Source organism: Aspergillus bombycis (genome assembly GCF_001792695.1).
Source record: "Aspergillus bombycis strain NRRL26010 chromosome Unknown contig00177, whole genome shotgun sequence".
Lineage (NCBI taxonomy): Eukaryota > Fungi > Ascomycota > Eurotiomycetes > Eurotiales > Aspergillaceae > Aspergillus > Aspergillus bombycis.
Genome location: NW_019170179.1, coordinates 1 through 23,849, shown reverse-complemented (window position 1 = coordinate 23,849; position 23,849 = coordinate 1). Strand labels below are relative to the sequence as shown.

At 49.2% G+C, this 23,849-nt stretch overlaps 5 protein-coding genes across 5 annotated transcripts; all 5 read left to right on the top strand.

The window, feature by feature from the left end:
- Positions 1-108: 108 nt before the first annotated feature.
- sti1 (Hsp90 cochaperone STI1) lies at positions 109-2,012 on the top strand (the record flags this gene model as incomplete). Its single annotated transcript, XM_022538676.1, has 4 exons — positions 109-173; positions 226-419; positions 478-1,805; positions 1,860-2,012. The coding sequence occupies 4 exons, from the start codon at positions 109-111 to the stop codon at positions 2,010-2,012; spliced, it is 1,740 nt and encodes a 579-aa protein (XP_022383508.1).
- Positions 2,013-5,745: 3,733 nt separating this feature from the next.
- ABOM_011547 (putative membrane bound C2 domain protein (vp115)) lies at positions 5,746-10,634 on the top strand (the record flags this gene model as incomplete). The annotated part of the gene is made up of 7 exons (XM_022538675.1): positions 5,746-5,949; positions 6,019-6,081; positions 6,149-6,395; positions 6,444-8,840; positions 8,911-9,051; positions 9,107-9,249; positions 9,306-10,634. The coding sequence occupies 7 exons, from the start codon at positions 5,746-5,748 to the stop codon at positions 10,632-10,634; spliced, it is 4,524 nt and encodes a 1,507-aa protein (XP_022383507.1).
- A 2,585-nt stretch (positions 10,635-13,219) lies between these two features.
- Positions 13,220-15,405, top strand: ugp1 (UTP glucose-1-phosphate uridylyltransferase; the record flags this gene model as incomplete). The annotated part of the gene is made up of 3 exons (XM_022538674.1): positions 13,220-13,321; positions 13,943-14,468; positions 14,525-15,405. The coding sequence occupies 3 exons, from the start codon at positions 13,220-13,222 to the stop codon at positions 15,403-15,405; spliced, it is 1,509 nt and encodes a 502-aa protein (XP_022383506.1).
- Positions 15,406-16,446: 1,041 nt separating this feature from the next.
- On the top strand, positions 16,447-18,923 carry ABOM_011545 (Zn(II)2Cys6 transcription factor; the record flags this gene model as incomplete). The annotated part of the gene is made up of 6 exons (XM_022538673.1): positions 16,447-16,614; positions 16,780-17,379; positions 17,429-17,580; positions 17,640-17,816; positions 17,867-18,211; positions 18,275-18,923. The coding sequence occupies 6 exons, from the start codon at positions 16,447-16,449 to the stop codon at positions 18,921-18,923; spliced, it is 2,091 nt and encodes a 696-aa protein (XP_022383505.1).
- Positions 18,924-19,326: 403 nt separating this feature from the next.
- ABOM_011544 (transcription factor) lies at positions 19,327-21,851 on the top strand (the record flags this gene model as incomplete). Its single annotated transcript, XM_022538672.1, has 3 exons — positions 19,327-19,851; positions 19,930-20,624; positions 20,684-21,851. 3 exons carry the CDS (start codon positions 19,327-19,329, stop codon positions 21,849-21,851), a joined length of 2,388 nt encoding a protein of 795 aa, XP_022383504.1.
- Positions 21,852-23,849: the final 1,998 nt, after the last annotated feature.

Genomic DNA, 23,849 nt, shown 5'->3' with positions numbered 1-23,849 from the left:
TAACTGCCGCAGCTTCCCCCGTCAGCAGTCGATCTCGACTAGAGTCGATTTTAAACGGCACATCTCTTCCCTTTCATTTCAACCCAACCACTATTGAACCCTGACAGCATGGCTGACGCTTTGAAGGCAGAGGGCAACAAGGCCTTCTCTGCAAAGGACTATCCTACCGCTATGTATGTATTTTACCCCGCTTTATCACAAGTTGTCGTACTAATCGCTTTACAGTGACAAATTCACCCAGGCTATCGCAGTCGAGCCCGAGAACCACATTCTTTATTCCAACCGTTCTGCAGTGTACTCTGCTCAATCCGAATACGAAAAGGCTCTCGAAGATGCCAACAAGGCTACGGAAATCAAGCCAGATTGGTCCAAAGGCTGGCAGCGTAAGGGAGCTGCCTATCGCGGTCTTGGAGACCTTCGTGAGTGATGACTTGACTTGACTTGCTTCATTATCAAGTGTCACTAACAGACCCGTAGTGGCTGCTCACGATGCGTACGAAGAGGCCCTCAAAATCGAGCCTGGAAACGAGCAAGCTAAGTCCGGTATGAACGCCGTCAAGAGGGCTATTGATGCCGAAGCTCAGGCTGACGGTGTCACTGGTGATCCTCTGGGCGGACTTGGTGGCATTTTCAACGACCCTCAGCTTTTCCAGAAGCTGGCCAGCAACCCAAAGACCTCGGGTCTCTTGGCAGATGGTGAATTCATGGCTAAGTTGCAGCGCATTAAGCAGAACCCGAACAGTGTCGGTGAAGAAATCAAGGATCCCCGCTTTTTGCAGGTTATGAGTGTTCTTTTGGGTATTGACATGAGCTTTGGTGCTCCTCCCGAAGGCGCTGCCTCCTCCAGTGCCGCAGAACCCCAAGAAGACGTGCCAATGCCTGATGTCCGCCCCACCGCCTCTGGGGCAAAGAAGGAGCCCGAACCTCAGCCTGAGCCCGAGCCCGAGGATGAGGAGGCGATCGCAAAGAAGAAGGCCCAAGAGGCGGGAGACGCTGAAAAGAAGATTGGTAACGACTTCTACAAAAAGAAGCAGTTCGATGAGGCTGTTCAGCACTACGAGAAGGCCTGGGAGCTGAACAAGGATATCACATACCTCAACAACATTGGCGCCGCTAAGTTCGAGAAAGGTGATCTTCAGGGTGCTATTGAAATTTGCCAAAAGGCCATTGAAGAAGGCCGTGAAGTTCGGGCTGACTTCAAGACCATGGCCAAGTCTTACACAAGAATTGGTACGGCGTACGAGAAGCTTGGCGATCTCACCCAGGCAATTGAATACTATAACAAGTCGCTCACCGAACACCGAACCCCCGATGCCCTTACCAAACTCCGCAACGCAGAGAAGACCAAAGCCAAGTCTGAGAAGGAAGCCTACATCGACCCGGCTGAGGCCGAGAAGGCTCGTGAGCTCGGTCAGAAGAAGTTCCAGGAGGCTGACTGGCCTGGCGCTGTTGACGCTTTCACTGAGATGACGAAGCGTGCTCCCCAGGATCCTCGAGGTTTCTCTAACCGCGCCGCAGCTCTCATCAAGCTTATGGCCTTCCCTCAGGCTGTTCAGGACTGCGACGAGGCAATCAGCCGTGATGCCAAGTTCATCCGTGCTTATATGCGCAAGGCACAGGCTCTGATGGCTATGAAGGAGTACAACAAGGCATTGGATGCTTGCACTGAAGCGCAGGACAATGATGATGGAACCCATGCCCGCGAGATCGATCAGCAACAGCAGAAGTGCTTGGAGGCTCAATTCAGCTCTCGTGCAGGCGAGACTGAACAACAGACCATGGAGAGAATTCAGAACGACCCAGACGTAGGTGGTGCCAATTGTGATTGACTTTTTTTAGATTATACTAACTTTCAACAGATCATGGCTATCCTTCAGGATCCAGTCATGCAGAGCATTCTGCAGCAGGCCAAGAGCGACCCTGCTGCTCTGCAGGAACACATGAAGAATGCCCAGGTCCGCCTTAAGATTCAAAAACTGATGGCTGCTGGTGTCATCCGCATGGGACGGTAAACAGAAACTCTGTGGCTGTGAGGGGATAAGCACGATGGGATGAATTGAGACGACAGTAATCTGTTTTCGACAAAAAAGGCTAGCTTATGAATTGATGCATTTTCAGCTATATTTCATTATCTTAATGATGTATTCTCCTATCTTGATTATGCCCTATTGGAACGCTTTCGGCTAGTCTCTATGTTTATGTAGGACAGCAGTATATCGTATCATATGTCGCAAAAATTTCCCGTACATATAGTTGTCCCCCGCGTTTCCTGGTCGGTAAACGTAGTATTAGTGTTGCCGTTCGCAAAGAAGTGAAAGGGAGAAGAAAACCTAAATAAATCCTCCCTTTCCTTTAGCCCAATGCTGTGCGTATATATATATATATATTCAACAATTGCGCTCTGACTCAGTTGACACAACCCTAGTATCAAGTATATATACATATATTCGGGATACTTTTGTTGTGGAAGAGAATCTTAGCCCTTGTTCTTATTCTTCTTCCCTACTCTATATTTCCTTTTTTTTTTGTCCATAGTGGCTGGTGTTCTTTAGAAGTTTCGTTGAATGGCTTTGGACTCAATTGTCCATCATATCCATTGTCCTAATTATTTGAGTCGTTCTGTTGGGGAAGTAAAGTACCAGGATATATTTAAAATCATTGGTCAATGCCTCCGACTTGATCCAAGGACAACCGACAGAATCCCTCGACAGGCCGATTATTGACAAGAAAATTGCAAGTGGAATTACTACAGATCAACCCGTATATATTACCAGACAAGGAACTGATAGACTGCAAGGAGGTTAGTACGGCGTGCGCCGTAGGCGCTCAGTAAACCCTTCTTAGGGCTTGGCTGCTGACAGAGGCAACCTCTCAGCCGCACGTCTACTCAGTGGCTGGGAAAACAAATGCATTACGAGTCACGAGTGACCCATTTCAAAGGAAGACTTGAAAAAAAAGGGAATAAGGAATAAGGGTCCCAGAATACCCGATCGATTCCCACGACCACAAATAGGCCGGAAATATTCCAACATTTCATTTTCTGTTAGACCAAAAGTCCATGCATAGATCGGAGTCGTACGTACACCTTTCCCAAGAATGACATACATCATCCACTACGCAGCATATTAGTTCACTGCGAAGATGCACTCATTATGCAATCGGTCTGATTTGGAGCGACCCATGTTGTTTGTGCGATCAAGGCCCACACTTACGAACCATGGACCACTGGGTGAGTTGATTTGGGTTGCGCTAGGATCGTACTGAGTAAAAATTGAGAGGAGTTAGAAGTCTTGGTAGCGACTTAACTATCTTAGTCCTCCGGAGGTGGTTCCCTGCGTGAGGTTGGTCTTTCCGTGGGTACAGAGTACTACGCGTTTCTTCAATCAATTTAGTCGTTCTTTCTACTCTAATTTTTCTTTTACTCCTTTCCCCTTCTCAGCCCGCTTTCCCCGCTGGCAGTGAAATAAACAGGGTGGGCAACAATGGAAGACGACCGAGCAAATATTTCATATAGAGAGTTTACTTTTGTTCTCTTGGAGGTATGCGATAGTTAAGACTATTTAAGATTTTAAATTGAATTGATGAGCAAACTGTGGCAAACACGGGTGGTAGTGCGACGACCGTGTAGATCCCAGGTCAAAGCTGAATAAGGTTGAATGGGACGGTCAACAAAGCAATTGCAATTCCAAGCCCCAAATGGACGTGGGATTGGCCTATTAATGTACATAATACATAGGTACAGGAAGCTTGACGTAGGGGGATTAGTCGCATGGGGGTTCAATTAGGGTTTATCCTGAGGTGTGTCTATACATGTTGATATCCTGCGCAGTACTATCAGAAAGAGGATGCAACTTTTCTAAACGAAGCAAATATTGTGTCATCTGTGTACCAAATCACAGCCTCTGCTGCATGCTACGTGTAACCCGGCACTGTGGCAACTTTCTTGGTTTTCAGTCTCAGATCGGAATATATTCCGTGCAATCTCCTCAGTACTCGAGCAATGATTTGTTGCAGTGGCTCTTGAGAGTACTCGAACTTCTATGGAACCTGAACCACGTGAATGTGGATGATACTATCAACCACGCTTAAGCAAATGAGCGAATCATGAATGGGTTACTGCCAAACCACTGTCCGATGATCGGGAAAGGGGAAAGTACTACTAGATGGGTTCCACCCTCATGCATGCTAGTCTACGTACTAAGTGGATAATCGGCCACTGGTTTGGGATGAGTAGCAGTTGCTTGGCAGGGCTGTCCCAAGGTAATATTACTGGTAGCCCAGGCACCGAAGACTCATTACAAGAGTCCATACAAACAGGCGTTGATGAATGTGGCGCAGCGAGAATCCCTTTCGTGGCGGTGCGAGGTTCTATCGATCGGCCTTCGAATCGGTCGATCTAGCTTACTATGTGTTATATAAATAGTGTCGTATTGTTATGAAGGTGGTAGAGAGCGGTGAGCCGAGAGAATTACCTACCTATCCTAACATTGCTTTGGTCTCCTGCTTTCTCCTATATTTGCTCTTTCTATTCGGCTGATAGGGAACTGGCCGGGTTTGTTAAAAATCCGTGGCTGGGTCCTTTTATTGCATCAAAGAAAAGGCTGGTCCTGCTAAGACGATAGTAGTATAGCCAATCCACAGGTGTGTGGAGATGGTCGGGTAAGATTACGACTCCACGACAGAGAGCGTGCGCCGTGAGAGAAGCGAGTGAGATGGACAACCATCTGATCGACTCGATTTATCTATTTTGAATTTTTGACTAGCATTCAATCCCAGATCGACGTCACGGCCGCGGATCTCTTTTCCTTCTCAGCATTATTCGGTCTTTCTCTTTCTTTCTTTCTTTCTTTCTTTTTTTTTTTTTAAAGTTCTACGCACCATTTAAATTGTGACCACTTGTTCTTTGAGCATATTTCCCCATTTCTTCCTAATTGTTTATTCCATTGCTTTTTGATTAAACCATTCCTTAGCTCCCTCATCATTATCACTGGTTCCCCACTCGTATCTAGGAGATCCATCCTTCTATCTCCATCAGGAGGTTTTTTTTCCCCCTCTTTTTTTTTTTTTTTTTTTTTTTCTCTCGCTTTTATTCTTTTTCTTCCTTTCAGCTCCTCACCAGCCACGGTTCTACTTGACGCAAGTGGCTTTGCCGAACTCAATCCGTTTTCGCTTTCAGCTCTGATTTAGTTCGGCCCCCCTTCACCATCATAAGATCCTTTTTCTGCTCTTTTCACAGGGGTTTCTTCGCTTTCTTTACCAGTCATTCTTCGGTAAGGATTACTCTATGCTCATTCTGTACTGTTCCCATGGTCCTCGATTTTCATCCCCTTCCCCGAAATCCGCAACCCGTCCTGTAACTGAGCTCTCGGGCTTAACCGTGGGTTCAGCCACTCCCCGCTGCGGAGAACTCGAAGGCAACCATCGATTCTCCCCCGAGCGCCAACTCACTTGGGACATTGACGAATCCTTTTCTTGTCCAACACCCACTTTTCACTGACTCTCCTTTTTTATTTTTATCAATTTTCTTTCCTTTAATTCCCCATTCTCTCCCATCCTCGCCATTAGATAGTTTGATGCTTAACATCTTCCACCTATTCTTGTTTGCAATTGCGCGTTAGCTTATAAGAAACGGGGAATTCCATATCAGGCGATCTGACGACCTTCCAGATTGTATCGGTTGGGGATTTGTAATCGGTGATCCTTCACCCTGGGCCTTGTTGAATTGGTCCCGCCAACCTGAGAGCCATGGCGTCGCAGGAGTTAGAGAGAGAAAAGATTGAATTGAAGGAGGAGGGCGCCATTGAGGCAGCCCAATTGGCCCCTCAAGACCCCCAGGCCGCTGCGGCTGCGGAGAAAGTGTTGGTGGATGAAACCAGGAAAGCTGGCCTTCCAGCTTACCAATTTGACCCAAATGCGACCCCCGAAGAAAAAGCAGCAGCAGCAGCAGCTGTATGTCTCCCCCGATACCAATCTTCTTTGACTACAGACTCTTCGCTAACGAACGATTACCTACTGTAGCGACTACCTCCGGGCCTCAAACATGACACGAAACCGAAAGGAATGGCGATCATCACGGACAAGGTAAGTTTGGACAATGGTCTCCTCTACACCTCAAAGGGAACCTTTGCCTAATTTAGTGCACTCATAGGATGATGGTACTCCCGACCAATACGATCTTCCCCCACCGAAATCTGCAACAGCCCTGCTGGATGAAGAGAAGGCAGAGACTGCCCAAGGAGAGAACGGTATGACCGAGGACTTGCGATGGGCACGCGACAGAACTGGCTGGGCTCCTCGGTTTCACGAGGAGCCGACGGAGGAAGAAAAGGCAGAAGGGACGTTGTTGGATCACCAGGACTTTCTGGAAGGGAGATTAGATGACAAGTTTTTCGGCGGTAAGTAAGTCCTTCTGTGGCTGTTGTATAGACGCTGACCTGGTTTAGACTGGTACCACAATGCTGCTATCATAGTTTTTGCTTGTTTGTCTTCTTGGATCATTGCGATCCTTGGTGGGGGCTTAGGCTGGATTTTCATCTTAATGGCGGCCTGTAGCACGTACTACCGGACATCGATTCGTCGGGTCAGGCGAAACTTCCGAGACGACATCAATCGCGAGATGGCTAAACAACGTCTGGAGACCGACACCGAAAGTTTGGAGTGGATTAACAGTTTCTTGGTCAAATTCTGGCCCATCTATGCGCCTGTTCTGTGTGACACGATCATCAACTCGGTCGATCAGGTCCTCAGCACTTCGACTCCGGCCATGCTCGACAGTATCCGACTGAAAACGTTTATTCTGGGTTCCAAGCCTCCTCGATTGGAGCACGTGAAGACTTATCCTAAGACGGAGGTGGACACAGTCATCATGGATTGGAAATTTAGCTTCACCCCTAACGATACTATGGACCTGACAGCTCGTCAATTGAAGAACAAGATAAACCCCAAAGTTGTCTTGGAAGTTAGATTGGGTAAGGGCGTTGTTAGTAAAGGTCTAGATGTGATTGTCGAGGATATGGCTTGCAGCGGTTTGATGAGAGTGAAGGTGAAGCTCCAGGTTCCTTTCCCTCACATTGAGAGGGTTGACGTCTGCTTCTTGGAGCGCCCAGAGATTGACTATGTTTGCAAACCTCTGGGCGGTGACACACTTGGATTTGACATCAACTTCATTCCCGGCCTAGAAACCTTCATCAAGGAACAAATTCACAACAATTTGGGCCCCATGATGTACAGTCCCAATGTTTTCCCTGTCGAGATTGCGAAAATGCTTGCTGGAAATCCTGTGGATCAAGCAATTGGTGTCGTTGCTATTACACTCCATGGTGCTCATCATTTGAAGAATCCTGACGCGTTTGCTGGTACTCCTGATCCGTACGCAAGCATCTCTTTGAATGGCCGCACGGAACTAGGACGCACAAAGACCATTCACGACACAGACAGCCCAAGATGGAACGAAACGATATACGTTATCATCACCTCGTTCTCTGACACTTTGACCATTCAGCCATATGACTGGAATGAGTTCCGAAAGGATAAAGAACTCGGTACTGCGACCTTCCCCTTGGACCGGCTTGAAGAGCAGCCAGAGCATGAGAGTATTTACCTGGAAGTTATGGCTAGTGGCCGGTCCCGTGGTTCTGTTCATGCAGATATCCGATTCTTTCCCGTCCTGGAAGGAAGAACGCTTGAGAATGGCGAAGTTGAGCCAGTCCCAGAATTGAATACAGGCATCGCTCGCTTTACAGTCGAACAAGCTAAGGACTTGGATGGTACAAAGAGTCTTGTCGGTCAGCTAAACCCTTACGGTGTTCTCCTTTTGAACGGAAAGGAAATTCACATCACGAAGAAGTTAAAGCGCACGAACAACCCTATCTTCCAAAATGCTTCCAAGGAATTTTTGGTCACCGACAGAAAGAATGCTCGACTTGGCTTGGTAATCAAGGATGATCGGGACCTTGCCAGGGACCCGATCCTGGGTACCTACCAGATCAAGTTCAATGATATGCTCAAAATGATGGAGAAAGGCCAGGATTGGTTCCATCTCCATGGCGCTAAGACAGGGCGCGCCAAACTCACTCTGCAGTGGAAGCCTGTTGCCGTGGGTGGCATCTCGGGCAGTGCTGGCTATGTTGATCCAATTGGCGTGATGCGCTTCCACTTCAAGAGCGCAACTGATCTCAGGAACTTGGAAACCATGGGCAAATCTGATCCGTATGCTCGCGTGCTGCTCTCTGGCTACATGAAAGCTCGGACAGTAACGTTCAGAAATAACCTTAACCCCGAGTGGGATGAGGTGGTTTACGTTCCGATCCACAGTGCTCGTGAAAAGCTCACTTTGGAAGTCATGGATGAAGAATCCGTCGGCTCCGACCGATCACTGGGATCGCTTGAAATCAACGCCTCAGATTACGTCCGAGAGAATGAGAACGGAGAATACCTCACTGATGACGAGAAGCAGCATATTTCCAGTGATCTTCGCATTGGTCATGGTCGAGTAAAGGGAAAACTCAATTATACTGTCGCATTCTACCCCAGCATGCCTGTTGTTAACCCTGATGACGAGGTCGAGGAGGATGATCTGACAGAAGGCGCTAATGGTGACGAGGAGAGTAGCGATCAACCCAGAAAGAGCGTGGACTCTAGAAGCAAGATCTCGCATACCAAGTCACCTAGCACGGACTCTAAGGCTGCTACAACAAATGGCACGAATGGTACAGCGGACTCGAAGACCAGTCTTGACTCATCTAGGCCCGCTACTATCAAGGACTCTGAAACGATGTCTGTCAGGTCCATCAAGGAAGTGCCAAAAACTTTCATTTCACTGGAGGATATAGCACAATACGGTAATCCCCCCACATTTCCATTTTCCCAATCATTGTTCCATTTCTGTATTTGAGACTAACCTGCCCGCAGAGTCTGGCTTCCTTGTCTTTAAGTTCCATGAGGTCCACCTTTCTCGCAGCAATGTACAGGTGGAGGTTTTGATGGACGACTATATGTTCCCTGCATACACATCACCTAAGATCCGCTCTAAGTCTGCACAGATTGAAGACAGTATGTGATTGTTCTTGGCAAGAATATTATAAAATGAAAACTAATCGTGTCGCAGTTGGTGATGCCTTCGTGCGTGAGCTCGAATTCTCGAAAATTACACTTCGGATTGTGGACAAGGAGGACCCTAAGGCGAGCAGTGACGAGCATACTGTTGCAAAACTTACAGGCGATACGCTTTCTACTTTGCAGCGCATCTTGGTAAACGAGTCCCGCCATGGTTACAAATTTGGTATCCCATAACTAACTGCTTCTAGTACAACCCAACCGAACTCGCTCTGCGGTCGGACAGTGGGGAAGTAAGTAAGGTCACTGTTAGTGCTCGGTATATCCCTGTACATATGAAGCTTGACCCGTCGGAAAGTATCAACAACATGGGAACCTTACGAGTGGACGTTCTTGATGCTGCTGAGCTCCCATCCGCCGATCGAAATGGTTTCAGCGATCCATACTGCAAATTCCGTCTCAATGACGAAGTGGTGCACAAGACCAAGGTACAGAAGAAGACCCTTCACCCAGCCTGGAACGAATACTTTGAAACACCTATCAAGTCTCGGATCGCGGCAGACTTTCGGGTGGACGTATATGATTGGGATTTCGGTGACAAAGCAGATTATCTGGGCGGTACCCACATCGATCTTGGAGTACTAGATCCCTTCCAAAGCAAGGAAATCTCTCTTCCACTTGATGGCAAGTCGGGTGCAATCCGACTGAAGATGCTGTTTAAGCCGACCTATGTGATGCGATCTCGGCAGGGTTCCTCGACCTTCTCCGGTACCTTTGCTACTCCTGGGAAGATTGTCGGAGCACCCGTGAAGGGTGTCGGATTCGTTGGTGGCAATGTCATCAAGGGTGCTACTTTGGGCGCTTCTTTCTTGAAGCGCGGTATCACCTCGCGATTCCACAAAGATGATTCTTCGAGCATCAACGAGGTCGCAGAAGATGCGGAGGACGTATCCCAGCTGGAGGCACCGTCTGTTCTGGTTGAGGGCAACACTCCACCTAGCTCGGCGCAAAATAATAACCTGCAGCACTCGCGCACTCGGAGTGTGGCTTCGCATTACAGTGATAGACTTGGCCTAGCTGGTAAAGGAGACACGGGAACTGCTACGATTACCGTGGTATCTGCCACCGACTTCCCTCCGTCGACTAATGTGCGTGTCATTGTGAAAGCCCTTGGCCCCAAGCCCAAAGAGGTGCTCAAGAGCAAGACCCACAAAGCCAGTGGTGGTACTGTGCATTTCGATTCATCGCATGAGACCTGCCGTGTGCACAATACCACAGCCGATGCGCAGTATCAAATCCGGGTTGTTGACCATGCTACATTTGGTTCGGATGATGTTCTCGGAGAGGCACTCTTTTTCGTTGATGACCAAGGCTCCGTGGCCGGGCAGGAGAAAGTGGTGAAGGTTGGCAGTGGTTCTGTCGCTATCCGCAGCAGCTTCTCGGGATCCGAATCTGCCCTCCGGCCCGGCACCGCTCATTCGAATGGCGGAGATGCGGCGTCCGACGTAATGGACAGCCCAGATTCCAAGAAGCCCGGCCGTCGCAGCTTCCTTAGCAAGAGGAGCGTTAGCGGTGCATAAACGGCGGGCATACTTAGCGTTCATGAGGAGGAAGTATTGCAGTCGAAGAGGCGTTCTGCCCTTATACGCTTCTCTATGTATTTGTTCCTGATGCCCTTTATGATATTGCGATTTTCCATTATTGTTCCTGTTGTCGGCCGCTGGCCACCAATGTGATGTGATATCCTTGAAGTTCTGATTGGCCACTAGCATTTCTAGGAGGCTAGATGTTGAATGAGTAAATCTTATTGTGATTGCTATTGTCCTTCCAAGACAGACGGATGGGTCATAACTAGGTACCCTACCCTACTTTCTAAATGTAGTTGGACTGCCGTACATACAGCCATACACCGCCGGAATGACCCAGGCGAAATGGAAGGAATGGACCTAAACAGGACTATTAGGTTGTTGAACTGGACAGGACATGACATGTCTTATCCCGGACCCAGTGGAGGAAACGACTATTGGAGTAATGCGCCCACCGGGCCTCTGTTAGGGGCTTCGTTTTTAAGTTTTCTAGCCTCTTCTGTGAACTGTGTCGCTGGCCCGAGCGCATGAAAACGATCTCACTCGGTTCGTATGGAGTAACAAGCCTGATCTATGAGGAGACATTTTCTATAGTCGGGCATAGTTATGACAGTTGTCAACGTGCTGCATATTTGGTACATTTGGTACATATGATATTTATGACATACATACATGCATATCAGGCATCAAGGCCCCCCCTTCTCCAACTGCATGAGTTGTCCAGTTTAGGGGGTCATGACCTCTGGTCCTTTCCCACCAGTCTTCGTTCCCCTTTCAGATCGAATCTGAATCAAGTCTCACGACAAAAGGAGTCGACGCCGGCAACTACCGTCCACAAGCCCTATGGAGTATGGGTACCCTAAGTGGGGTGGTCTTAGAAGTTAATAATACATATGGGCCCAGACCCGGGAAATAATTGATATGGGTACGGTAAAATTAGAAAATCACAATCGGACGATCACGGTGTCTCTGCATGTCGACTGAGACGAGCGACGACTACGGGAGTAGACCGAAAACAAGCGTGGCGATTCATGGGTTGGTGGCCGTGTGATCCGTTGGTGGGATCGCAGTTGATAGCGTTTTTTAGATAGGGAACAAGAAACCGAATAGAATGATCGGACCTACCATTGGACTGTCCGGAGCACACCCGTCAATAGTGCGTAAAACGGGTTCAATGACTGGGAGTACGGTATCACCGGTGTTCGGGATGTCTCAGGTTTCCTCTCTCTCTCTTTCTGCTGCGACTTTACTTAGTCGGCCTACGGGACGTCACTATCGAGGGATTGGGACAATTGTATGGGATATAGTAGGGCACGGAGCATCATGACCGCTTCTGAGTGGCTGAAGTTTCTCGAAAGTGCTCGTGCTCCCTCCTATCATATGGCGAGATTGTATGGAACAGACGAGGAAGTTTCGATGGGCAACTTGCAAGGTTAATTAATATTACGATGGCTCAAAAAGTGACGAGGCAGTGGGGAACTCTCAAGATTACTCTTTGGACATTAGTAAATTCGAACCCTGAGAAAAGGGGGTTATGCTCGGTCTAGAATAAGGAGAGTCCCAATGTCAGATGACGACGGATGACGACCTTTGCCTTTTCTTGCTTTGGATCTACCAGCATCAGCTGCAGATGGACAGAATATAGGTATTCGTTATGTGTACTAGTATACAGTACACACAGTACACTTACCCCTCCTCTCAAGTTGACTTGGTAATTCTCAACAATGCAGTTGCCGTCAGGCCTGGTATTGACGTACGGATGATGCTAAGAATAGGGAAAAAGTATCACGCTTGGCAGACCAAAAAAACAAGAATGTGTCTGCATTTACTGGTTTCGTATGGCCAGTGGACCGTCACCGCCTCCCGGATTCCAGTGGTGGGCTGGTAACGGCTATGTATTAATACCGTTTTGGTCCCCTTGAATTGCAAACCCCACTTCGTTCCCCCCCCCCCCTCTTGCTCTTACTCTGTAAAAGGCGATAAAAATAAAATAATATTAAAAATAATAATAATAATAATAATAGTAATAAAATCAATCAATCAACCATCACAAAGGGGAGCCTAAGGTACCAAACCAACCCAATAGGAACAGTATTAAGCTTCTACTTTCTCCTTGTCTGGTTTGCTTTGAATCTTCTTCTCTCTCTTCCTTTCTTTGCCCAACTATCCTTTACTCTTCTCTCCCCCCCCTCCACCCTTGCTCTCATCATTATCCACGTAAGTACTTCCCCTCTCCCCTCCGGCCCTGTCGCACCATTTACCGTTGGGGACGAGTACCCATGACGGCACCTGATTGAAACCCATTCCTCTCCTCCGAAAGGATCGACGCTCTCTGGCGTGGCAACAGAACCCTCCTCGGGGTCCCCAATGGCCCGCTTAAATCAAGTGTCGTGTCCTCTTGCTCGTCCTTCCCTTTGTGTTCATTCTTGCTTGCTCTTCACACCCACTCTCAAGCTTTCTGAAGCTCCGTTAAAGCTAACCCCAACGGTGTTGACCGTGACAGAAATCATTCCGTCGCCCCCTTTAACTTGAGCACTCCCACCTTAGTCCTCTGGCTATCTCCCCGCATAACATACACAATGGCAGCCAAAGCTTTGCCTACCCACCTCAGAGCGCCGGCCACGGAAACCTCCAATGCTGGCTCTTTCGGCAAGCACCACGGAAAGTCTCAGTCTCACATGGTAAGTCTTGTGGATTTCGTTGGTACTCGTCTACAGTTGCGATTGTGAATGTTGGCCCGTGGCTTCCTGAATTGTATGCATATTTCCTGGGCTGCTGGGCTGTCAACCTGCAGAATACTGTAGGGAAGGACCCTGGGGCGCAGATCTGGGTTGCGACTGCTCTTAAGCAACTAGAGATCTGCCTTGTCCAATGTCTATATGGACATATTAACCTGCCTTGAATGGCGGGCCTGCATGGACTTGGTATACTTAGCACCTCATATCCCTACTACTCGACAAGCAGGTATTTCCTTTGCACAGTGCCTCACCTCCTTGAAGAAAGCGTACATTGCGTTTTGCCGTGTTACCTTGCTGGAAATCTTCAGTACTTATCCTGTGCTCCCTGAAACATATATCGCATTCCCCTGAACAGCTATTTGACATATTTGCTTCTATCACTCCTGTTTGCGATCTTCTCTCTTCACAGCCGGACGCTAGTTTCTATAACTATTTTTACCTGCGGGGAGCACCTCACTGAGGATTGTTCTTGTTATTTTACAAATCGTTTTTGGTTTTTCCATCCGCCGAATTTCTGTCATGTCATGGTTTAAGACTTGCATGCTAACAAGCCGATTTCCTCAGGCGTTCGAGAATGCCTCGACCAGCGTTGCTGCTTCTCAGATGCGTAATGCTCTGAATGCCCTCTCAGAGACCGTCCCTGATTCTCAGGAGCGCAAGCGCTTTGAGGCTGAAATGGACAACTTCTTCGCCCTCTTCCGCAGATTTCTGAATGACAAGGCTAAGGGCAACGAAGTGAACTGGGACCGCATTGCTCCTCCCCAGCCTTCCCAGGTGGTGAACTACGAGAGCTTGGGCAGCGAGGCCTCGGTTGAGTTCCTGAACAAGTTGGCTGTCGTTAAGCTAAACGGTGGCTTGGGTACTTCCATGGGTTGCGTTGGCCCCAAGTCAGTCATTGAGGTCCGTGAGGGCATGTCGTTCCTGGATCTGTCCGTTCGCCAGATCGAGCACCTGAACCGCACTTTTAACGTCAACGTTCCCTTCGTCCTGATGAACTCGTTCAACACTGACCAGGACACTCAATCCATCATCAAGAAATACCAGGGCCACAACGTTGATATCCTCACCTTCAACCAGTCTCGCTACCCTCGTATCATCAAGGACTCTCTTCTCCCCGCTCCTAAGAGTTTTGACGCTCCTCTTCAGGCTGGTACCCCCCTGGACACGGTGATGTCTTTGAGTCCCTGTACAACTCTGGCACTCTCGACAAGCTCTTGGAGCGCGGTGTGGAGTACATCTTCTTGTCCAACGCTGACAACTTGGGTGCGGTGGTCGACCTTCGCATCTTGCAGCACATGGTTGATACCGAGTCTGAGTACATCATGGAATTGACTGATAAGACTAAGGCCGATGTGAAGGGTGGTACTATCATCGACTACGAGGGCAAGGCTCGTCTTCTGGAAATCGCCCAGGTTCCCAAGGAGCACGTCAACGAGTTCAAGTCTATCAAGAAGTTCAAATACTTCAACACCAACAACATCTGGATGAGCCTCCGTGCCATCAAGCGTGTCGTTGAAGAGAATGAACTGGAGATGGAAATCATTGCCAATGAGAAGTCGATCCCCGCCGACAAGAAGGGTGACGCCGACCAGGCCATCTATCAGCTTGAGACCGCTGTTGGTGCCGCTATCCGTCACTTCAAGAACGGCCATGGTGTGAACGTCCCTCGTCGCCGCTTCCTGCCCGTGAAGACATGCTCCGATCTCTTGTTGGTCAAGTCGGACCTTTACCGCCTGGAGCACGGTCAGCTGGTCATGGACCCTAACCGCTTTGGCGGTGTTCCTGTGATCAAGCTTGGATCCGACTTCAAGAAGGTTTCAGACTTCCAGAAGCACATTCCCAGCATTCCCCGTATCGTTGAGCTCGACCACCTGACGATCACTGGTGCCGTCAACCTGGGCCGTAATGTTACTCTGAAGGGCACAGTCATCATTGTCGCCACGGAGGGTAGCACTATCGATGTGCCTCCTGGCTCGGTACTGGAGAACTGTGTCGTTCAGGGAAGCTTGCGTATCCTGGAGCATTAAGTTACACGTTGAACTGCCATCGGCTTGCACCATTCTCCGTTTGCCCTTACCTGGGCTGGTACAGAAGGAGGTGCCTGCAAGGCCGGATAGATCTGTTTTAGAAGCGGGGGTTTCTTACCTTATGTGGATTTTGGGTCTGATTAACATATATCCTGTGTTGATTGAACGTCTGGGAGGCGCATTCGTGGCAACGGTTTCGATTGGGGTGTGCAGCAAAACTTAGTTTAGTATTGTCCATAATCTTTTATTATCTTCTAAGTACTAGTTCTATTTGACTTTTGTCCGGACTGACTATATCCTTGATTTCCTTGATTCTAACCAAGCATTCCTGGCCCGATGGGACGCCGCAGGATCTACCTACCCGCACAGCGTGTCTCATCCGCGTAAGCAAAGACCCCCCGGACACTAGGGTCGAGGATGATTTCCTGGTACGGTGGCCCCTCGACTTAACTCAAAAACCTACTCGGCCTCGTTCTGGCAACACATGATTGCTCAGGGCCCCTTCGGGACCCCCATCACGTGCCAGATCGCGGGACTATCTTCCGGGTGTTTGCTATTGTTCCATCTCTCCCGGTCAACCCGCTCTGGCTTCAGAAACGGCGAGGAAAAGCTGTAAAGGGGTTCCGAGGTCCTTTCCATGAACCTGGTCTTCTGACCTACCGATTTGTAAGATGTGGCTGCTGTAGCACCTGACGTGGCCATGGACGCCGTAGGGTTCGGACACGGTTTCCTGTTGCCATAACCAGAATCGCCTTACGCCTCTAACGTTTTCCTGTACGTCATGCATAGGCAACTCGGGCTCAATTCAAGCAAGAAGGAGGGGTTTCTGGAATCGTGTTATGCGGAGCCTTGGAGCCGTCTTCTTGTTCTGGACTCGTCTTCACATGGCAGACTTTACTGTGTTTATTAGTATAAGACTCATCGATGTTCACCAATTTGCCTTCACCACACTCTATTCAATTGCTTTGTGGGTCCCTGGCGAGTGATTGGCGAACGAGTTGAACTGGCCGTGTTTATTTATTGTATGCTTTCGCCGCCACCATGAGCGAACCGTCAGCGCGCCGTCAAATTGCCCCGGGACCTTCTTTGAAATCTGAATTGCCCCCTGGTGATAGTCCGCCTGGAGAAAACTACCGGAGCACGCCGATGGATCCTTCAAAGAAGCGGGTGTCTATGGCCTGTTTGGCTTGTAAGAAGTCTAAGCGGAAAGTATGTTGACTTAGCTTGAGCATCACTGCAGAATGAACGTCTCCTCGTTCCTTTCTTCTCTCTTTCACCTTTTATTCCATTTTATTATCAGTATTACTAATATGGTCTCTTTTCTTCCTCTTCAAGAATTGGAATTGAGTTTGCTACTGACGGATTGTGACTTAGTGCTCCGGGGTACCTCCGTGTGACAATTGCCGGGCCTTCAATCGACAGTGCATCTTTGATGAAACCCTAGACCAACGCCGGCGAGTAGCGGCTAAACGTACCGCAGATGAGCTCAGTTACCACCGAGACATGCTCAATGACCTCCTGAGAGTGATGCGAGCTGATGATCAGTCGTTTGGCCTCAGGCTGTTGGACATCATTCGAAGGGATGCTACAGCAGAGGAGATGCGTGGGTTTATCGACGAGGCGCTGGCCCAGATGGAGGGGACAGACAGTGCGGACGAGGTCACTCTGCGCAAGCTGGAGGATGTTAGACGGGTGATCAATGCCGAGGGTGCCGGACCGTCCTTTCGTCCAAAGGTGATGGACATTCATTACTTATGCGATGAGGTGCCCTTTCGAGTTCCCGCAAAACCATGGACTACAGTTACTGAGGATGCAGATCTTGTATCACACTTAGTATCCCTGTACTTCACCTGGGACTTTCCGTTTCATGCCTTTCTCGACCGCGATGTGTTCCTACGGGACATGGCCAGGGGCGACCTCAACTCGGAGTGTTGTAGTCCATTCCTGGTCAACGCGCTTCTTGCAAATGCATGCGTATGTGAGAGTCTTGTCACTTCTGTGGATACATACTAATTCCATGCAGCATTTCTCAGATTATTCAGAGGCATACGTGGATCCAGGCGATATTGTAACCAAGGGCGCTGATTTTCTCGCCGAGGCTGAACGGCTAAGGGACGAGGAGCCTGCAAAGCTGAGTCTCGCATTCCTACAAGGTACCCTTCTATTATATGAAAGGTTCGCGGTCAAACCATACTCTATCTTCATTGGCGCCTGCTATCTAACATCTACCAAAGGTATTCCATATCAGGACATAATGACCTCGGTTATAAAATGCTCCATCAAGCGATATGGACGGGCGAATCGCTAGGCTTGATTGGCCCTAAAGTCTTTAAGTTCAGCTCTGGACAGCTCACCGATGATATGGATGTTTCCATCAAGCGGACCGCCTGGGGCTTGTTCCATATAGACACGTAAGTCGTCTGATCGTACCGGAAGAGAGTAGCTCTCATACTGTGACTAGCGTCGTCCACACCGACTTCTTAAGACCGAGTCTAATTGACAAAGTCAACTTGGAACGGCCTGACAGAACTCGAATGGATGAAACCACTCCATGGGTTCCGTATCCTTCCCATCGCGCTCCGCGACCGTCCCTTCTCAGCCAGTACTTTGACGAGTCATTCAATCTGTGTGAGATTGCCCGTGATATATCACGGCAACTGTATGCGATCAATGGCTCATCTTTCTCTGCATACCATCAACGCCGCACTAAGGAGGCACTGTATGAAAGGCTTCGTCGATGGCATCAGGGGTTACCGGATACTTTCAACCCAGATCATAAACCACCACCATATATTATATTGCTAAGGTGCGCCTCTCTTTATATCGTTCGTCGAATATATTGAGCAGAGCAGACTAATTGCTACATTAGGATGAGGTATCATACTTTGACCATCAATCTATTTTCATGGAGGCCCGGGGATGATGTGTCGAGTATCGATTCCGAGGCTCCTAAAACGCCCGAGAGCCCTCCTGGCCTTAGCCCCTCACATTCGAAGTTCGATGCCCTGGAGAATATACTGTCTTCGGCGCGTGCCATTTCCGCTTTGACTCGTCTCTATCGGCGGGAATATGGCGTGAGTCGTGCACATCACTTTGCGCTGTATGCCATCAATTTGGCTCTGTTTACGATGCTAGATCATGACAGTTTTGATATTTTGGATCAAGACTTCCTATCGCTGACGAGCGCCTTCATAAGTTTAGCCAGCCGTTCTCAGCTAGGGAGGAATCTCTTCCATCTGTTCCGACAATCTGTCCTGACCAAAGGCCAGGGGCAGCGGGCCTCGAGCTCTAGTACTGTCAATGATGAGCTGAAGGCTTTATTCACTGAAGACATCTCATCACCGTCTCGATGGGATGGTTACGCAAAGGGACTGGAGAAACTTAACGAAGATGAACGATACCATGGCATCCCGGGAGAGGGAGATCACACACTCTTCGACATGCTCGATTGTTATGAGAGCTTGAGCTTAGGGAAAGATGAAGTAGCTCCGGAGAGATATCGACCAGAGACACGATAGATACCAACGTTGCGGTCAGAGTGGGCGGAATGCCCAGACCAAGAACTACATATATCCTGTACTTGGAGCTTACACAGTATCTACTAGCCTGTTTATTCATATAGTAACCATGGACATCCTTGTTTTAGCATGTCTGCCGCCTATATCACCCTATATATGTAGTTGTATATGTAGTTGATTTTCCTCTTCCCGTGATCTTCGGGTGGTGACATCATTGGCTGTTCATCTCCCGTTGGACTACATCATCCTCTCTTACAAGCCTATGGGTCGAACCAGTCATGGTCATTGCGGTCCGTGCCTTGTTACCGAGGACCTGAAAAGCCCTGCAGAACGAAAGCTGTTCATCTGTCGCCATGAGACAAATACCGTTCATGGGTCATATCGGCCACTGTGTCATCTCTCAATGGAGAATAACTCTCAGCCGTATTATTACAACTTGCCGGCCGGCGAGGAGAGCATTCGAGGCCCAGGGCTCGATCCCTCGGTGCTTCAGTCTTCTGACTGGCTTTGGGGCTCGGTGCCTGTCAGTCCTGGTAGCTTCAGCTTCAACCCCTACGCCATACCGCCATACACGGACCGACCTCCGTTTCCAAACCAGCAATCGTCCAGATCGTCCTCTTCACGAGAGATCCCAAAGGTGGCTATTCCGCGGACTGCAGGTATCAGTGGTCAGTCCCAACGTCGCCGATCCGCGCGCGCTTGCGAACCTTGTCGTCAGCGGAAAATCAAATGCGATGGAAACAAGCCCGCCTGTAAACAATGTGTGGAGCACAACGTGAGCTGTTCCTATCTAGATGCGAAACGAGTCCGAGATCAGAAACAGCTTGGGGTGCTAGCAAAGAAGGTCCAGCGTTATGAGAAACTACTGGAAGTGATTGAACCAGAAGTTGAAGGTGCTCTCGCAAGGCGGATTAGAAAGAGCTTACAGGTTTGTAACACTTCCCGTATACCACCGTCAGTTTGTTGGCCTGGCTTGAAGAATAGAATAGTTTATTAATACGTGCAGGGTTCTGAGGCATCATCTGCAGACGATGCCTCTGACTCGGGTGACGAAACTTCATCGATTGGATCCTTGGATGAGATTGACCTGATAGATGAGGATTTGAATCGGGATGAGAAGTCGATAGCCACGGGATTCTTTGGCAAGAACTCTGAGATATACTGGATGCAGAGGTTGGAGGATGAGATCGAAGGTCGTAGTCAAGGCCTCGATGACTCGGGCATGGTGCCGGACCAAGCTACTTCTACGCAGGAGCAGAAGCATGATGTCCCCAGTACAACAGTAAGCTACCATCTCGACGACCTACAACTCCCATTAATGGATTCCGTGGATGCATACGCGCTGCCGCCAAAAGAGCTAGCAGACCAGTTCTTTACCGCATTTATGGAGTCTGTGCATCCGGCATTCATGGTCATCCGGAAGAGTATCTTTACTGCGCAATATCGGCAGTTCTTTAGCCAACCGTCGAATCCACCGCGGAGATGGCTTGCCATTCTAAATATGATTTTCGCTATTGGTTGCCGATATCAACATCTTGTGGATCACGCAGGGGGTGGGGATTTGGATGATGTACTATACCTGAACCGCGCCCGGAAGTTAGCCTTGAGCGGAAATGTGCTGTTTGAACATGCAGATTTACAGCAAATCCAGGTGGAGTTTCTAGTGGCTTTATACTTGCTATCAATGGGTCAGGTTAATAGGTAAGCAGGAATCCGACCTGCGAGGACGTGTCTCTCGATAGCAATGTTCACACTTTTAGGTCATTCAAATTCTCGAGTATGGCACTTCGATCAGCTTTGTCACTTGGAATCAACCTTCGCTTGGTGGATGGCCGAACACACTACACGTCAAAAGAGGCGCGAAACCGCCTGTGGTGGTCTATTTATCTTCTTGAGCATCAGCTTACGTCCGTCACGGGCAGAGTCTCTTGCGTCAATGAGAACCTGAGCTCCACGCCACTTCCAGTGCCATTCGAGGAGGACGCTTTCGGTAGACCGGAAGTTCTTTGTCTTTTCCAGGATTCATCCATGCGTGAAAGCCACTTAAAACTGACATTGCTCCAAACTGAAGAGGAGGCTCGGTCTAGCGCCGAATGGCTACTGACTTGCGAGCCCACCTCATCTCTGTTTTTCTATTGCCTGGTAGACCTCACGAGCATAACTCAAGCCGTGATGAACAAAGTTTACAGCATCCAAGCTTTACGCGAGCCTAGTGGTAGGATTCACCGCCGCATACGAAAATATGGCAAGACCCTGGAGACTTGGCTGTCCAAACTGCCCCAGGCTTTTCGATTCACAGAGTCACATAGCGAGCGATTTCATGTACCAGCAGCTGATGATCCCTTTATACAAGAGCGAATATGCCTTGCCTTCAACTTTTATAGCTCCAAGATTACGCTCTGCCGGCCATGCGTCACTCATACCAATCTGAAAGGAAGCTCCTCATCCCAGTCAACAAAGGTGTCACACTCTGACTTCCGCGATGAGATGGCCCTCAGCTGTCTGCGCTCCGCCTGCTCCCTAACCTCCATTCTACCCGAAGAACCGGATATTCACTGGTTGGCACGCGTGTCACCATGGTGGACGATTCTCCATCATCTAATGCAAGCTAACACCGCACTACTTCTTGGACTCTCCTGCTGGTCCGTTACCGAGTTGCCCAAGACATCCAAGCCTACAAACCCAGTGACCCCACCTATAGACACTCAAACCATGCTTGCAGCATGTAAAAAGGTCATCCGCTGGCTCCACGCCATGAGCTACACTAACACTGCTGCTCGACGTGCGTTTCTCTTCTGCGATAGTTTCATCCGTCGTATGGCGCCGAGTTTGGGCCTCGATCTTGCCGGTCTCCCGGATGGAACGTCCTTGCCTTCCCCCAACGACTCCATTTGGATGATGGCGGATGGTCCGGAAGAAATGTGTTAAGCGTTATGTTCAGTCAATGAGTTATTTGAATGCTGGAAAATGTGCCCATGTTTTGTTTGCACGTGTCGCGGTCATGAATTTATGAAACCTGTTCACTAAATTGTAGACCTGGAGCTAATATCAATATTAAACCTGAGTCGACTACTAGATTTACCATATTATCAACTGTGTAGAAATGAGAATAATACCAAGCAATATAATTCCGAATCTCCCTGTCCATATGGTAGGTACACAAGCTGAATATGTCCCCCCACACACACGCCCTCAGCCGAACCCTACAGACACAAAATACAAAAAGACAATAATAGTAAAGATCCACTTGAGATAAATTCAACTAACAATAAACATAAAATAGAACTAGCCAGTAAGTCAATGTTCAACCAAAACAAAAAGCAGCTTAGAACGATGGGGAGGTTCAGGGCGGACAAGGTAAGTAAATACGTATAGCTGACGCTGAAGAAGAACCAGAACCAGGTGGGGAAAACGCAGAATTGAAAGAACAGTATGGAAAAGAGAGAAGACAAACTCGTGACGGGAAGGAAATTAACTCGTTAGCATTGATTGATGCATGGGAGCATCGGCTTGATTGGTGGATAAAAATAAAAGATGAAACGAAATATGAATATGAATATGAATATGAATGAGATAACCATAATCGTAGGTATGCTGGAAATGGAGCAGATATAAACTGGAAACAGGAGATGAGAAGAAAGAAACAGGTGTTGCTCTGAGAACTGTCGACAAACGGAGAAACAGATTATGAGATGCGAATAGCGATTATTTCCACGGGCTGAGGGCACAATTTACATCTGTGGCATGATATAGGCTCGTTTGCGCGGGTCATCGTCTAGAGATGGTGGTCCGCGCTTTTGAGCTGGGTTTAGGGCCATTGCATCCGCTTGTGCATGCGGGTGCTGGTGTGCATGTTGCACGTGCTGTGCGTGCTGAGCTTGAGGGTGCTGGTGCTGGTGCTGATGCACATGTGAAAGGGGATGGTGTTGATGCTGCTGTGGATGTGGGTGGTGCTGCGGGTGGTGCTGATGGGCCATCTGGAGCTGGTGGTGGTGGGCCTGCAATTGGGGCTGAACTTGCATTGTTGATTGGGCTTGGATCGGAGGTTGAGCTTGCATCTGAGTTTGGGTTGGTATCTGCGGTTGCACCTGCATTTGTGGTTGAGCGTGTAAATGAGGTTGAGCCTTTGCTTGCGGTTGTGGTTGTGGCTGCGGCTGCGGCTGATGTTGGTGTTGATGATGTTGATGTTGAACGTGGCCCTGGGCCTGCTGGGGCTGTGCTTGAGGTTGGGTTTGGCCCTGGCCTGGTGTTGGGGGTTGCTGGCCTTGTGCTTTCGCTTGGGCTTCGGCTTCGGCTGCCGCCTGTCGAGCAGCAACATCGGCCTTACGAGGACGGCCACGAGGACGCCCCGTACCGGACGGTTTCGATGAGGCTGGTTTGCGGGGAGGCTTGGGCTTTGGCGGAGCATTGGGGTCAATTTCAGACTTGCGTGGACGACCGCGGCGTCTCTTTTGCGGTACTATGGTGCCGTCTGCATTAAGCGTGGTACCAGGCGCGGCGGGAGGGGGAGCCTGGACCTGTCCTTGTACGCCTGGAGCTATGGCCGACGCTGTAGCTGGAGCTTTAGCAGCCGAGGTAGGAGTCGCATTGTTGCCTTGCGCGGCGGCGGCGGCGGCGGCGGCAGCTGCCACTGCTTTGGATGGAGTTTTTCTAGGCTTTGGTGTCTTGCCTTCTTCTCCTGGAACTAAGGATTTTCGCGGGCGACCTCGTTTTTTAGGAGTCCCAGTATTGTCTGCGGACGCAGGCTTGTCCTGTGTTGGAGCTTGAGGTTGCCCCGGGGTTTGCTGAGCCTGCTGTTGCTGTTGCTGCTGCTGGGCCTGAGCCTGAGCATGTGCATGAGCTTGTGCCTGAGCTTGCGCTTGAGCCTGAGCCTGAGCCTGAGCTTGTGCTTGTGCTTGCGCTTGGGCCTTGGCCTGCGCTTGGGCC